The sequence below is a fragment of the Rhinatrema bivittatum genome, chromosome 4, assembly GCF_901001135.1.
Source record: "Rhinatrema bivittatum chromosome 4, aRhiBiv1.1, whole genome shotgun sequence".
NCBI lineage: Eukaryota > Metazoa > Chordata > Amphibia > Gymnophiona > Rhinatrematidae > Rhinatrema > Rhinatrema bivittatum.
This window is the reverse complement of record NC_042618.1, coordinates 105140214-105157295: the sequence shown is the minus strand read 5'-3', so window position 1 is coordinate 105157295 and position 17082 is coordinate 105140214. Positions and strand designations below refer to the sequence as shown.

Genomic DNA, 17082 nt, shown 5'->3' with positions numbered 1-17082 from the left:
ACTGCCGAAGATTGAGTATATTTTTCAAACACTACCCTACCAAGTGCCGATATCTTAGAACCCTGCAAAGGAAAGTTTTTCTATTTATTTGGAAAAGGCCCCCATGCATTTCCAGATCAGTATTATATCAGTCGAAGACAAATGGGGGACTTGGGAGTTCCTAATATCACTAAGTATTACGTAGCTGCTCAGTTGAAGGCTGTGGTCGAGTTCCACAACAAGGCACATTGTAAACAATGGGTGACCATAGTGGAGGGAATGATGGGAGATATAAATCTACGGGATAGATTTTGGGCAACTGGTGAAATATTATATCACTTTGCCAAGATTTCCCCATGTACGGCATGTACACAGTCTCTTTGGCGAGCATGGCACCTCACATTGTGGGTAAACGGCGATCTGCTTTTTCAACAGCTATCAGACGCTGTGAGGACTTCACTGTGGGAAGCAAGGGCAAGTCGTTTTTTAGGTGGACAGCGAAGGGGTTAATTACACTTGGACAGGTGTGGCAGGGACAGTCCATACTTTACTTTGATGAGCTTAAGGCCACGTATCAACTGTTACCCCTAGACTATTATGCTTATCTGCAATTGAGACACTTTCTGCACTTGTAAGACAGTTCATGAAGATTTATCCAGGGGGAAATCGCTCTTTGAAGGCATCTGCGATAACTCCTTTCATCAGGTGAGCATTATTTCAAAATTATATGTCATACTAAATAAGGTTGGTGAATATAATGCAAAATGTATGCTTGCATGGGAAAGAGATCTGGCGATGGGATTCACTGCAGAAGACTGGGACCTGTGTTTTTTTTATAGACCAGCTGTAACTCCATTTCATTCTCCTTGCTGGAAAATAGCTACAAGGTGGTGCTCAGGTGGTACACCACACTGGTAAGGATGCATAAAATGTTTCCTAATACCAGCAATCGGTGTTGGAGGAAGTGCGAACAGATAGGAGACTACGTTCATATGTGGTGGTCATGCCCTGTTATACAATCCCTATGGATGCAGGTGGAAGAGTGGTTGCAAAAGTATCCCTGTTTTTGTCCCCCAAGACTGTCCTCTTAAATTGCCCTATAGATACCATTTTGAAGCGGCAGTATCTTTTTATTAAGGCTGTTATCCAGGCGGTGAAAGAATTGAGGAATGCTGAGGCCCCCTCATTTGATAGTGTTCTTCGTCGCCTGCATTGGATTTACTATATGGAAAAACTGCATTTAAAAAGGATAAACTACGTAGATTTGAGGAATCATGGCAGTATTATTGGCACTGGCAAAGCACACGCACGCTGATGCACTCATATTAATTCTTGATTTTCCCCAGGATCCCTTTTCCTTGATGTTAGGTTACTGTGGGTGCTCTTGGACATTTGAATGTGATTATGTTATATATCCATGGACGCTTTTCCCACTGGCTGTGTGAAAGTTTTTCTTTTGGCCGAGTGAAACTCTCTTGCATTGTGTGAAGGTGGTCATTATGCTTCCTTTCTTAGATGAGAGGGAGAGGGGGGGTTTCGGGGAATATATACCAAAAATTTAATGCTGTACGTAGTTAAGGGGAACATACTGGATCTTTTTTGCATGGTACAAGGGATAACCCTGTTCATTTGTGAGGTTGATTTTTTTCTATTCTTTACATGAATATCACTGTAATCCCATGTAATATGTTGTACTTGATATGTGCTGCATGAATAAAAATGTTACTTACAAAAAAAAAAAAAAATCACACGCTATTTTTTTTTCTTCTAGCACTTACAAAAATATTTTTAATAGTAAGAAAAAGTTGATATACCCATCTGATTCCTCCCAATGCATCGTGAATGCTTTTTGCTGGAATACTCCACTGCTGTTTTTCAGATTGAGATTCTGATGTACTGTCAGCTTACCAGCCGGCAGAAGCTGCTATACCAGGCTCTGAAGAACAAGATCTCAATTGATGACTTGCTGCAGTCTTCCATGGGCACTGCCCAGCAAGCACAGACGACCACCAGCAGCCTTATGAATCTGGTGATGCAGTTCAGAAAGGTGAGACCAGCCAAAAGCATATAGATCTCAGTTTTTTCCCCACTCCCTCCACAATGGACAGTATAATTAGAGGATGTGATGGTTCTAAGGTTGCATCTGACTTGGAAGAAGTATTTTGTACATCCAAATCATCTCTTTATGCTGCAGTTGATGTCCAGAAACAATAATTAAAAGTCATGTTAGCAGGAGTCAGAGTTTACCTTGTGCATTTGTTCAGAGGGTTGGAGATGAATTTAGTTGTGCTGCCTGACCAAGATCTGAACATCTCCTTGTCCCTATGGAGTGTTGGCCATGCAATTCTGAGTTGGTAATGGCTTGTCAGGTTTATTGGAAGATTATCTGTGGGAGTAAAGGAAAAGGAGAAAAGAGCAAGCTGAAGAATTTAGCCAGAAAGCATGGAATAAGTATAGGGAATCTTTGAAGGTATGCTAGGTATTGTAAAACTGAGTAGTTGGTGTGGATGGGCAGAGTAGATAGGCCATATCATATTTTTCTGCTATCTCATTTTTATATTTTGATAGGCTAGAATTTTCATGAACAAACACACAATAACTGGAGCAATAGATAATTGAGATTTATGGCTGTTGATTACTCTTTCATGTTTAAACATCAGGCAAGTAGGAAGATTAGCCTTAATGTGACTTTCTTTGGCATGTCTGGTTTACCCAGTTCTTTCCTCTCTCCCCTTAGGTGTGTAACCACTCTGAGCTCTTTGAGCGGCAAGAGACATGGTCTCCATTTCACATCTCACTAAAGCCTTATCCAATTTCAAAATTCATATACCGACATGGTCAGATTGCAGTGTTCAACCACTCACGAAACAGGTGAGTCAGCTCTTATTTTCAGGCTTGGATGTGACCTAGTGGTTAAAATACTGAACTGTGATTTAGGGGGGGAGTGGGACATGGAAAAGTTATCTCTGTTCCTTTAGCTCCTAGTTAAACGAGGTGTTTGACCTAATCCAGCCTGTCTAGTTAAAATATTTGGTTTTCTTTGGAGCTTTGTATTGGGTTGTACCCATGCCTGGGCATAGGATGTTCTTGGGTTACAAGCTAACTTGATTCTTATGTCTCTGGTAAATGAGTCATGAAGGCAAACTATTATCTGCAAAGTTATGCTCAAACTCATGTGTTTCCTAGGCATTGCTAATATGTTGCCAGTAAAACTTCTAGCAGTGTATATAACACATTTATCCAAGACTTACTGTGCATATGATAAATGTTTTAAAACAAGTGGGAGTAATTTGTACAGTAGTTAAATTTTAGCATATGTAGTCTGGAAATTACACTTAAAGTTTATCTCCCCCCCCCCCTGTCCTTTTCTGCCAAAGATGCAGTGGGTTCTGTTTTTTTACTTATTCTTTGCCTTTTATTGCCTGTCTGTCTAGGTGGTTGCGGGTTCTGCTGTCTCCTTTTGCCCCAGATCACATCCAGCAATCTCTTTTTCACAGGAGGGGTAAGCGTACAGAAACTTGCATGATTATTTGGGGATAGGGTAGAGAGAATTAAGTTTATTATTGTCCTATTCACTGGGGAATCAGCATGAATTGACCTTTCCCTGTACGTACCCGGATCAGTCCAGACTCCTGGGTTAATTCATCCCTGCCAGCAGATGGAGACAGACAAAGTCTTGCTGATACTGCTTAAAAAACCCCTGGTGCCACCTGCAGAAGCTCAGTATTTGTCTGTCTCCAGCAGATGGCTGGTGCATTAACCTGCAGGGCTTTTCTTTCCCTTGCTGTTTTTTCTTTTTAGATTTTTTTTCTTTTGTGGGTGAGCCTTCCTCCCAGGGGATTGGTTCCTTAAGGAACCCTTCTCTGCTCGGTTGAGGTGGACCAGTTGAGGTCCAAGTTGTACCGTGGGGTGTAAATCTGGTGGTCCAGATCCCTCCCTCATGAGGCCGGCCATGCGACTTGCAGCCCTTTTCCTTTTGGTCAGAGGTTTCTCTCCCTGTATTTCAGCAGCTGTGTTGAGCTGGACAGCTCTCTTCAGCTCTGGGAGGGAAGCTCTGTTTCTTGTTTTGTTAACTTTAAAGTTTAAAAAAAAAAAAGTTTTAACAAGCAGGAAGTCTGCTGACAGTAAGGCTCCGGGTTGTCTCTCTCTGTTCGCCCCCCCCCCCCCCCCTTTTTCTGCTTCCTGGCATGGTTTGTGGCTTGGCCTGCTGTGCGTGTGGGGCGGACCCAGTGTGCCTCAGTCGTTTGGGCCTTTGTTCTGGGTGTATTTCGGGGGGGGGGGGGGGAGAGCCCACGCTTCTCCCGGGTGGGGGCAAAGGCCAGCGCGGCTGCTGCGATCTGGCCCGTTTTTACCAGGCGTTTCAATCCAGGTCGTGCTTCAGGGACTCTAGACAGTCTCGTCCTTCAAGAGGGCCTGTGGGGACGCAGTCCCAAAAGCCTTTTCAGCAACCATGTGGCTCCGGCTGGGGCCAGTCCTTTCGCGGCAGACGGTGACCTTTTTGAGCTCCCGCGGCGGGAGGAGCGGCGGCGGTCAAGTCCTCCCAATGAAGTGAGGCTGGGTCACTCCGCCATTCCCTGTATAGGGGGCCGGCTGGCAGATTTTTACAGGGAGTGGACCAAAATCACACAGGATCAGTGGGTACTCTCAGTGATAAGAGATGGTTACGTTTTAGAATTTGCACACTCCGTTCCCGACCTCTTCTTAGTCTCCCCTTGCGGGTTTTCAACAAAGTGCCGAGCGGTTTGAGAGACGTTGCGAAGGTTGCACGAGTTGGGAGCGGTGATTCCTGTGCTGCCTTGCGAACGGGGCAGGGGTTGCTACTCCATCTACTTCGTTGTCCTGAACAAGGAGGGGACATTTCACCCCATTTTGGACCTCAAATCGGTCAACAGGTCCCTATATATACCACGTTTTCGAATGGAAACGCTCCAGTCGGTGATAGCGGCAGTCCGTTCTCGGGAGTTCTTGGCATCCCTAGATCTGATGGAGGCATACTTGCATATCCAAATTCGTCCGGCGCATCAGCGTTTTCTCCATTTCGCGGTATTGGGTCAACATTTCCAATTCCAGGCTCTGCCATTCGGGCTAGCAACGGCTCCCCGCACATTTACCAAGGTGATGGTAGTGGTGGCGGCGGCTTTCTGACATGAAGGGGTGTTAGTATACCCTTATCTCGACGATTGGCTAATTCGGGACAAGTCGTTGCAGGGTTGCCGTGCATCAGTGCAGAAAGTGGTTCGCCTGTTGGAGTCTCTCGGCTGGGTGGTGAACCGGACGAAGAGTCACTTAGAGCCGTCTCAAGTACTCGAATACCTCTACGCTCGTTTCGACACGAGTCAAGGCAGAGTGTTTCTCACACAGGAGAGAATGCTCAAACTTCAGTCACAGGTTTGCCACTTATTGGCATTGGAAATTCCACAAGCCTGGGATTTCCTACAGGTTCTGGGTTCGATGGCTTCCACCCTAGCATTAGTACTGTGGGCCTTTGCGCATATGCGTCTACTTCAGAGGACTCTGGACCAATGGAATCCTCTGTCGTAAGCTTTTCATTTACCGGTTTTGCTGGATATGTTGGCGCATAACAGTCTATCATGGTGGCTGCAGTCTTCCAATCTGCAGCGTGGAGTCAGCCTAGAGGTTATGGAGTGGGTGGTTCTCACTACCGACGCCAGTCTTTCTGGTTGGGGAGCGGTCTGCGAGTGACAGTCGGCCCAGGGCACTTGGTCGGTGACTGAGGCCTCACAGTCCATCAATCGGTTGGAGACCAGAGCGGTACAATTGGCTCTTCAAACCTTTCTTCCCCTCGTTCAGGGACATTCGGTCAGATTTCTTTCGGACAACGCCACAACGGTTGCGTACATCAATCGCCAAGGCAGGACCAAGAGTCAAGGAGTAGCGCTGGAAGCCCGACAGCTGTTTCAATGGGCGGAAAGGTACTTGATTCAGCTGGTGGCCTCTCGTATCGCAGGGGCAACAACATTCAGGCCGATTTTCTCAGTTGTCAAACCTTAGATCCAGGCGAGTGGGAGTTGGCAGAGTCCGCGATGCGGCTCATTCGGAGACGTTGGGGTCATCCCCACATCGATTTGATGGCGACTTGGCTCAATGCGAAAGCTCCTCGGTTCTTCAGTCGCAGGAGAGTACGGGGCCGAGGGAGTCGACGCTCTAGTTGTGCCTTGGCCTCCGAAAGTCTTACTGTATGTATTCCCGCCATGGCTGCTGGTGGGCAAAGTATTGCGCAGAATAGAAAAGCACCCAGGAGAGGTGATCCTGGTAGCTCCAGAGTGGCCACGTCGTCCATGGTTCGTGGATCTTGTCAATTTGGCAGTGGACGGTCCGTTGCGCCTGAGTCATCTCTCGGAACTGCTTCGTCAAGGTCCTGTATTTTCCGATCAGGCAGATCACTTTTGTCTAGCGGCTTGGCTTTTGAGAAGCGTCGCTTGCAACGGAGAGGTTACCCAGAACCGGTGATTACTACACTTTTACAGGCTCGGCGGCAATCCACTTCCCTCTCATATGTTTGGGTCTGGAAAGTGTTTGAAAATTGGTGTTCCGAACGAGGGGTTCTTGCGGTTCAGGCCTTGATATCTCACATCTTGTCTTTTCTACAAGAGGGTTTGGCTAAGGGTCTTGCCTTTAATACCCTAAAAGTGCAGGTAGCGGTGCTTGCTTGCTTACAAGACAAAATTGAGGGTTGTTCCCTGTCTTCTCACACTAACGTGCAGCGTTTTCTTTGTGGAGTTAAGAATTTGAGGCCTCCGGTACGGAAAATTTGCACTCCCTGGAACCTTAATCTGGTTCTGCGAGTATTGTGTGATGCTCCTTTTGAACCTATTCAAAGAGCGAATCTTAAAGATTTAACTCTCAAGGTGATGTTCTTGATGGCTATGTGTTCCGCTAGGAGGATTTCAGAAATGCAGGCCTTGTCATGTAGGGATCCTTTTCTTCAAATATCTGATTCAGGTATTACGTTGCATACGGTTCCTTCATTTGTCCCAAAGGTTATGTCTGCCTTTCATGTTAATCAGTTGAGCTCTCAGCGTTTTCAGACTTGGATGATTCTACGCCACATGCCCAGGAGCTTAGGCTGTTGGATGTCCACGGAACTTTGATTCGTTATCTCAAAGTTATTAATGAATTCCGAAGATCGGATCATCTGTTTGTGTTATGGAGTGGCCCAAATAAGGGGACCAAGGCCTCCAAAACGATGATTGCCAGGTGGCTTAGGGAGGCTATTGGGTCAGCGTGCATTATCAAAGGCCGCCAGGTTCCTGACTGTTTGCGAGCTCATTCGACGCGGGCTCAGGCTGCTTCGTGGGCGGAGGTGCAGTTGGTATCTCCATAAGAGATTTGCAGGGCAACGACTTGATACCACTTTGTCGCAAATATCCGTTCTTGTAAACTTATACACTTTTTCAAGTTTTTTGAGACGTTTGTAGTTATTTGTGTTTAGTCAGTTATTGCACATAGTGTAATTTTTCAGCTTGGGAACAGATCAATACTGAGCTTCTGCAGGTGGCACCAGGGGTTTTTAAGCAGTGTCAGCGACTCTTTGTCTGTCTCCATCTGCTGGCAGGGATGAATTAATCCAGGAGTCTGGACTGATCCGTTCGTACTACAGGAACGAAAATTATCAGGAAAGAACCAATTTTCTTTTCATGGACATTTTGCATGTCTGGCCACTTGGTGATGGATTAAAGGGCACCAGTAATGTAATTTAGTTTTATTGACTGTTCACCCAATAAGAGCTGATTTAAGTTCACCAAACTTTTATATTTCAATATATTCCTATTATACACTTTACATTTGCAATTTCCATCAGTCCAGACCAATGGGTTTTGCATCCCTACCAGCAGATGGAGTCAGAGAAACAAAACTTTGATGCACTGCTACATAACTGAGAGTGCCATCTGCAGTCCCTCGGTATTACTCTGACTCCAATAGATGGTAGAGGTGCAAACCTGCAGTCTAGTTGTACATGCAGGCGGATTTTCTCAGTAGGCAACAGCAGATCCAGGGGAGTGGGAGTTATTCCCTGAGGCATGGAATTGCACCTGTGCCAGTTAGGGCATCCCCCAGTTAGATTTGATGATGACGCGAGCCAACTCAAAGATAGAGAGATTTTTCAGTCAACGAAAGGAGCCCAGTTCTGTGGATCTCGATGCCCTGGTGTGCCCTTGGCCAACAGGAATCCTTCTTTACATGTTTTCCCCGTGGCCCCTCATTGGTCAGGTCCTCAGGTGCATAGCAACACATCCCGGGAGTGTGGCGCTGGAGTGGCCTCGATGACCGTGGTTCACAGATCTGGTGCAGCTCGCGGAAGAAGGTCCCCTCAGGTTAACTCATCTTCCCAGGTTGCTGCGGCAGGGGCCCATATTCTCAGATTGGGAGGATCACTTCTGACTCGCAGCCTGGCTTTTGAAAGGTGGAAACTGCATTTGAAGGGTTACTCTGAACAAGTCATTTCCACGATTCTGCAGACTAAGAGACCGGTTACATCCATGGCGCATGTTAGGGACTGGAAAGTTTTGAAGTGTGGTGTCTTCAACGTTGGCTGGATCCCCTAGCGGTGGATGTTGCACATATTTTTGAATTTCTGCAACACGGCTTGTCCAAGGGTTTGGCGTACAACTCGCTTCGTATACAGGTGGCAGCTCTGGGAGCTCTCAAGGGCAAGTGTCATGGTCGAACTCCTGCTGCTCATCCAGATGTAATCAGGTTCCTCAAGGGGGTAAAGCATTGGCATCCTCCGGTGTGTAAGACTTGTCCGGATTGGATTCTAAACCTGGTTCTCTGCGTCCTGTGAGGGGCCTCGTTTGAGCCTTTGTGGAGAGCAACCCTGAAGGATTTGATGCTGAAGGCGGTGTTTTTGATGGCTATTTGCTTTGCTAGGAGGATTTCGGAGCTTCAGGCTCTTTCTTGTAGGGATCTATTTTTGCGGATTTACAGCAACATGGTGTCATTGCGAACAGTGCATTCCTTTGTGCCAAAAGTGGTGTCCTCCTTGCATGTCAACTAGACGGTGGAGCTGCCGGAGTTTCCGGAGTGGTCGAGAGATTCCCCTCAGGATAGGGAGTTGCATCTTTTGGATGTGCGGCGGATTCTCTTATGCTGTTTAGAAGTCACGAATGCGTTTTGCTGTTCCAATTATCTCTTTGTCTTGTACGGTGGAATGAAGAAAGGGGACAAAGCCTCTAAGGCTACCATCTCTCATTGGCTTAGGGAGGCAATTTGTTCGGCGTACATTTGTAAAGGGCGGCAGATTCCTGTGGGTTTGAGAGCGCACTCCACAAGGGCGCAGGCCGCATCCTGGGCTGAGGGTCAGCTTCTGTCACTGTAGGAGATTTGTAGGGCTGCGGTGTGGTCCTCGATTCATACATTCACCAGACATTATCAGTTAGATGTGAGGGCGCAAGACGAGGCGTTCTTTGGTGAGTGTGTTCTGTGTGTGGGTCTTTTGGGTTCCCACCCAGTTTAGGGGTGCATGGGTACATCCCACTGGTCTGGACTGATCTGGGTAGGTTCAGGAAAAGAAAATTGGTTCCTAACTGCTAATTTTCATCCTGTAATACCACAGATTAGTCCAGAGGCCCACCCATTTGACTCCGAAAGACTGAATTTTTCCTATCATGTTAAAAAAAAAAAAAAAAAAAAAAAAAAAAGAATATTTTTGTGGGACAAGATCTGAGGTGTTCTCAGTGCTTGTCTCATTTTTGTTGCGGATGCGCAAAGTTTCATTTGTTAGGGGTTTCCAACTTTTTGATTCCTTTCGCCCGTTCGAGGGATGTTTAGTTTAATCTTGGCTTGGGTACAGGTCAAATACTGAGAGACTGCAGGTGGGCACTCTGTTATGTAGCAGTGCATCAAAGTTTTGTTTCTCTGACTCCATCTGCTGGTAGGGATGCAAAACCCACTGGTCTGGACTGATCTGTGGTATTACAGGAACAAATATTAGCAGGTAAGAACCAATTTTCCTTTCTTAATTTCTGCTTATGTAACTACATGTATGGAAGAAAAAAGTGACCAGCTACACCAAGACCTCCAGATTTAGAGGACTATTCCCCCCACCCCTTGCCCTCCACCACATAGATTACAGGCTCACAGGTGCTTTGTATCTGTGAGCCTACAAGCCGATTTTTGAAAAAGAAACTCCCCACAGTTTCCCTTTAAAAAAAAAAAAATTGGTGGTAGTCAGTGCCACAGGAATTTCTGCCCAAATCATTTGCAAGCGCAGAATATATGAGATAAAGAGCCTGCCAGGATTTCAACATGAAATTTTACATACCTCAGCCAGTGATGCCCCTTTTCCCTGTAGAAGGAGCAGAGCCATTTTTAAAGGACTCTTTTTCTGCATATAAACTTCCACTTATCCGTGGAAAATCAATTTGAAAAATGCCTCCTTAGTGAGCTAACCTGCAGACAAGATAACAAATATCTCAGCGCGGATCTAAAAGAATACTCCAAGACCTTTATTGGACGCAAGTAAAAGTTGGAACAGCTTAATAATATAGTACTCTCTTCCTGGAAAGAGGGTGATTAACTTCCAACACATCAATACAAAGTCCCAGTGTGGACATCACCACTGCTTTTTCAAAATCCCCGGAGGATGCATGTACAGACTACACATGTCCTACAAGCCTACTCTTCCCCTCCCTCTGAGCAGTTCAGAGTAGTTACTTAATCTACTTTAATGGTCTTAACAGACTTTCATTTCAGTGATTAAGCATCTAATGGTTTCTTCATTACAAAGCTGTTTGCATTTTGCTATGTTTCACTTTTACAATTGCTTTCCTTTTACTCATTGTAGAGCAATGTCTAATATTACCAGCTTCACAAGCAAAATAGGGAATTATATCAAACTGAAATAAAGCTTTTGATTTGATTGATGACTTCTAGATGTTAATGTACGGTCAGGAAGAGGCAGCCTGGCATAAACCCTGCTAGTTCTAGTTGCCCTGGTGCCATACTATTGTATTGATCTGGAATATATCTGTATAGGAATATCTAGCATGCTGCTGCCCATTCACTGTCTCTTATCACTTCCTTATTACAGATATCCATGAAGGAAGCTGCTTCTCTTTCCTCCGCTTTATAGATATGTCTCCAGCAGAAATGGCAAACCTCATGCTTCAGGGCCATTTGGCAAGGTAAAACTAATACACCAACTAAGATGGTGGCAAAAGGAAGCTAAATGGTTTAAAAAGTTACATCTTGAAAGAGAAATTCTTGTATATCTGTATATCATCTCTTTTTGACTGAAAATTTCCAGATTGTGGCTACATGATCCTGTTCGACCCAGCCTTGTCTGTCATCCCCTTTAGGAATGCTGATTGGAGCATAAAGCTGGTCAAGGATGTACCTACTCCTTGCTATTGAATGGCACATTGACAGGAGTGGTAAAATAAGAATTTGAACATTTCTAAAAGATAAATTTGTTCTTACCTGCTAATTTTCATTCCTGTAGTACCACATATCAGACCAAACTGCTGGGTTTGCCTCCCTTCCAGCAGATGGAGACAGAGAAAGTTTTACTGACACTGTCATATAACCTAGTGTGCTTGCAGTCCCTCAGTATTGACCTGTACCCAAGCCAAAATAGTAGAATACCAAACATGAATCAATATCCCCTGAACAAGCAGTGGGAAGTGGAAACTTAGAACTGATAAATTAGTTTACTTAAAAACGTGTGAAGGTCTAAACAAAGCCTGTGCCATGCTTCAGAATAATTATAACAACAAATCAAGTGGATTCTCCTGAACTTCCTACAGCAACCAGGCAGGACTCTGGATTGATCTGTGGTACTACAGGAACGAAAATTAGCAGGTAAGAACAAATTTTCCTTTCCCTGTACTTACCCAGTTCAGTCCAGACTCATGGGATATGTACCAAAGCTTCCCTAACCAGGGTGAGACCATGAGAGTCCTGCTCAAAGCACACTGTCCCCAAAACGCCTGGCTTCTGGGGCCTGAACATCCAAATGATAATGTCTGGCGAAAGTGTGCAAAGACTTCCAAGTAGCCACCCTACAAGTGGTGACACTTGTTGACATTCGGCCCTGGAGGTTGCCTGGGAATGGGTAGAATGAGCCCGTAAGCCCCCCGGTACCAAATGCTCCTGACAGATATATGCACATCCAATGGCTTCCTTCAATCAGTGCGCAATTATGGCCTTTGACGCCTTATGCCCTTTTTTGCACCACTCCACAGCATAACCGGAAGCTGTTTGTAACCTTCAGATATCACAACAAAGCGCGCCTGACATCCAAAAGCCTCAACTCCCTTGCATGAGGCGCTGAAGTCTCCAAATTTGGAAAAGTCGGGAGCTCCACTGACTGACTTAAGTGAAAGGACCACACCACTTTCGGCAGAAAAGCTTGGACTGTCCTCAAGGAAACCCCTGAATCTGAAATTCTCAAGAAAGGATCTCTACCTAAGGCTTGAAGCTCCGAGATCCTCCTAGCGGAACAAATTGCCACCAAGAAAATCACCTTCAGCCTAAGATCCTTTATGATAGTCCTTTTGAGAGGCTCAAACAGCGCCTCACACATGCCTTTCAGAACCAAGTTAAGGCTCCAGGAGGTACACAATTCCTGAACTGGAGGGCGCAAATGCGTCGCTTCATGTAGAAACGCACCACATGCAGGTGTGCAGCCAGCGTCATTCCATGTATCTTGCCCCGGACTCATCCTAAGGCGGAAACACATACAGCAGAACATCCCTCGGCCAAGAAAGAACCAAAGCGTCGACTCTTTCTGCTCCACTCTGTTTTCTGCAACTGAAGAAGCAGGGCCGCCTTAGCATTTCTCTGAGTTGCCATTAAGTCCATGCAGGGCTTGCCCCACCTGGAACTGATGAGAGCCATTGCATCCTTCGACAGCTCCCAGGACCCAGCTATTGACGGCTGAGAAAATCCACCTGCATATTGTCTGTCCCGGCTTTGTGAGAAGCGGCTATCAACGTCAGATGCTGCTCTTCCCAGAGGATCAGCTCTTGAGCTTCCTGAGCCACCGCACAACTCTTGGTATGACCCTGCCGGTTGATATAAGCCACCGTTGTCGCATTGTCGGACAAGATTCTGACCGGACGGCTGCACACGAGGGGGAGAAATGCTCTCAGCACCAAATGCACTGCTCTCGTCTAGGCGATTGATAGACCATGATGCCTCTTCCACCGACCACGGGCCTTGAGCAAGACTGATCTTGACAGACAGCGCTCAACCGGAGAGACTGGTGTTGATGGTGACCACTGTCCACTCCGGGACCTCCAAGTCCACCCCTCAACACAATTCATCCTGACCAAGCCACCACGAGGGACTGGATCTGGCTAATTCCGTAAGTGGCAGAGGAAGCTGAAATTGCTCTGACAATGGATCCCATTGGGAAAGTAACGCAGCCTGCAGAGGCCTCATATGAGCAAATGCCCAAGGCACAAGATCCAACTTGGATGCCATGGAGCCAAGATCCTGTAGGTAATCCCAGACACTGGGTACCTGACTCTCCAACAATCTGTGAACTTCCGACAGTGCACTCCTCTGTCAGAAAAACCTTCCCCAGTCTGGTATCTAAGCGCACCCCCAGAAATTTCAACTCCAGATTCATCGCTTGTCTGCAGTGTACCTTCGATTTTGCCAAAATGAGTCAGTCGTCTAGATATGGGTGCACTAGCACTTCCTCCTTCCTCAGGGCTGCCGCCACCACTACCATTACCTTGGTGAAAGTTCTTGGAGCTGTTGCCAGCCCGAACAGCAGGGCACAAAATTGAGAAAGCATGCTGAGGATTTTGAACCGCAGAAATCTTGGATGCCTATGTGCAAGTACACCTCAGTCAGATCCAGGGACGCCAAGAACCCCACCTTGCATACTGCTGCAATGACTGAGCGGAGAGTTTCCATGTGAAAATGTGGAACCTTGAGAGCTACATTTACTCTCTTCAAATCCAAAATTGGACGAAAAGTCCCTTCCTTCTTTGGAACCACGAAGTAAATGGAATAACGTCCCGTCCCTTGTTCCTCCATGGGAACGAGAATAATGGCTCCAAGCATCCGTGGACGGTCGAGAGTCTGTTGTACCACCTGTCTCTTTTCCGTCAAGGTGCAAGGGGAAGTCATAAACAGGTCCTGAAGCGGACAAGCAAATTCTAAAGTGTAACCTCTGTTTTATCACGCTGAACACCCACTGGCCCATAGTGATTTTGGCCCACTCCTCATAAAAAAAAAAAAAATAGACAACCAACCCTCTATAAACAGGACAGCGGAGTGGACCGGCCTCGCTTCATTGTACTGATTTGGCTCCAGTGCCTCCCTGGCCAGAGCTATCCCTGTTCGGATATCCAGGACTGCTGCCTCCCCGAGGCTTGCCTCTGAATCCCTGACCAAGGCCTTCCTTGGCAAATATACATGTTCCCTCGGAACCTAAAGCATCCAGAAGAGGAATTCCTTGTCCCTTTAGGCCTGTCTACAGGTAATTTGTGAGCCTTATTGTCTCCCAGATGCTTTATCAGTTCCTCCAAATCTTCTCCAAAATGCAGCTTCCCTTAAAAGGTAATGTTCCTAACTGAGATTTGGATGAAACATCTGCAGACCAGTTCCTTAACCAAAGCAGTCTCCTCGCCGAGACCGCCAACATCATAGTCCTGATGAGGTTATATAGCGCTTCAGCGCCATAGGCTACCACAACTTCCAACAGCTCAGCCTACTTTAGAATATAAGAAATTGCCATGCTGGGTCAAATCAAGTGTCCATCAAGCCCAGTATACTGTTTCCAACAGAGGCCAAACCAGGCCACAAGAACCTGGCAATTACCCAAACACTAAGAAGATCCCATGCTACTGATGCAATTAATAGCAGTGGCTATTCCCTAAGTAAACTTGATTAATAGCAGTTAATGGACTTCTCCTCCAAGAACTTATCCAAACCTTTTTTGAACCCAGCTACACTAACTGCACTAATCTCATCCTCTGGCAACAAATTCCAGAGCTTTATTGTGCATTGAGTGAGAGAGAATTTTCTCCGATTAGTCTTAAATGTGCTACTTGCTAACTTCATGGAATGCCCCCTAGTCCTTCTATTATTCGAAAGTATAAATAACCTCCTGGGAGGACATAGACTTGTCAGACTACAGCTGCTGCACCCAACGCATCCCAGCTTGAAGCTTGAAACTGCTGCATACCACAGCCCATATACCAGTGTTGACACCTCAAAAATCTTCTTCAAATGGATCTCGAGCTTCCTGTCCTGCAGATCCTTTAAAGCTGCCATGGCCACCAGAATAGTTGTTGTCTTAGTCTCAGCTGACACTGAGGCATCAACCTTCAGGGTTCTCAAAAGTTCAAGCGTGTCCTCGGGTAAAGGATATAATTTATCCATCGCCCAGCCAACCTTCAGGCCGGTCTCCAGAGTACCCCACTCCCTGACCACAAGTTTCTTGACAGACTTATAGAAAGGAAACGCCTTCGCTGGATCCCGTAAACCAGCCATGACCGGGTCCACATCCTCCTGATCTGACTCTTCTTCTGTAATCTTTCTTCCTAGTTCCGCCAAAATATAGGGGATCAGGAGTCCTAACTCCTCCCTGTGGAAGTGATGCACCACTTTGGTATCATTCCTGTCCACAGGTGGGACTTCTCCCTGCTCCTCTTTGAGATCCTGCCCCCCCCCCCCCAGGGAAGAATCCACCTGGGGAGGATCCGAAAGTGCCGGACCACCAATATCGGAATCCTCAGACAGATCATCCACCATGGCACTCTGCGAGGGCTGCCCAAAAGCTCGCTGAACCCTGGTAGCCCCCAGCCTCCCTGTGGTTCTGGATCTCTTGGGCTCTTGCTGCCCCGTGGCTTTCCAGGCCAGATAACCTTGTGCATTAAAAGCACAAAATCTGTTGAAAATGAGGAAGAACTATCTGAATCCTCCCTCAGGAGGTCATCTTCCACCCCCGCTTGGCCCCCCAGGGCCTGCACAGGGCTTGGATTGGCTTGGGATAGTGGAAGAGGGAAATCCCCCTCCCCTCCCTGCGGCCTTTGTAGCAGCCACAAACGTGGCCAAGATAGCCGCCGTTCCTGCGCTGACTAGGAATGGGTCCGACTCTTCCCATGACGCCAGCAAGAGCCTCGGAGACCCTTGCTGCTGTTCGGACCCCCCCCCCCCCCCACCTCCCTGCGGACAACCCCGAAGTGCCCTATCCCTCCAGGAGGCAGCGGGAGCAGAGGCTGTTTCATGAGAGCTGCCTGTGCGAGTCCCCACACACAGACAGTGCATTTGCTGCCGCTTGGCATGCCTTTGATCTGCCCAACCGTGGGAGGTCATCGCCCGAAGGAATAAGTTAGAAGCAGAGCCCGCAAAAACTGAGCCCCAACCGGTGTCAGCCCCACACTGCCAGCAGGTTGCAGAGTCTGTCTCTCACCGGAAAGTTCCTTTCTATTTATTTATTTTTGACCCTTTTTTTTTTTTTTTTTTTAACTTTAACGAACAACCTGCTACTCTGCACTGAAGAGTAGCAGCAGGCTCTGCTGTTCCTTCTGGAGGAGAAGGAGCTGAGTCCACCAGCTTTCAACCTCCGGTGACTAAGGTCAGAGCAAACTAAGGGTCTCCAATCCCCTGCTCATCCACCTCAAAACCAGGAGGGATGGCCCCACTTAAGACCTACCAACCTCCTGGGAGGAATCGGGAATTTTTCCTATTTTTAAATTTTTTTAATTAAGTACAGACTGCAGGTTTTGCACATCTGCCATCTGCTGGAGTCAGAAAATTACTAAGGGGCTGCAAATTGCACACTAGGTTATATGGCAGTGTTGGTAAAACTTTCTCTGTCTTTATCTGCTGGAAGTGTTATAATTAGTGAGGTTTGGGTGGACCCTTGGACACTGTGGCAGCTGACCACGCCCATGGGGAGAAGTCCCGTGAGGGGCCACAGGTCAAGCTCAGCTTAGGACACACAAACACAGAGATTGATCTTTTATTAGACAATGAGGTGAAGCCACCAGAGGTGGCAGTGATGAGCAGCAGAAGTAGCCCGGCCGGGCTAGTATCCCGCAGGCGCTGGAACAGCGACTCCTCCGGTAGCAGTGCTGTAGTGGAAAGAACTGAGAATGAGTACAGTGGAATATGCGT

At 46.9% G+C, this 17082-nt stretch overlaps 1 protein-coding gene across 7 annotated transcripts in view; it reads left to right on the top strand.

The window, feature by feature from the left end:
• Positions 1-17082, top strand: part of INO80 (INO80 complex ATPase subunit) — a 435009-nt gene that overhangs the window by 194878 nt on the left and 223049 nt on the right. For all 7 annotated transcript variants that reach the window (XM_029598597.1, XM_029598598.1, XM_029598600.1 and 4 more), the window contains 4 exons: positions 1859-2026; positions 2717-2850; positions 3414-3481; positions 11033-11126. In XM_029598597.1, the coding sequence (XP_029454457.1) occupies positions 1859-2026; positions 2717-2850; positions 3414-3481; positions 11033-11126 (464 nt within the window). The remainder of the gene's footprint in view (positions 1-1858; positions 2027-2716; positions 2851-3413; positions 3482-11032; positions 11127-17082) is intronic.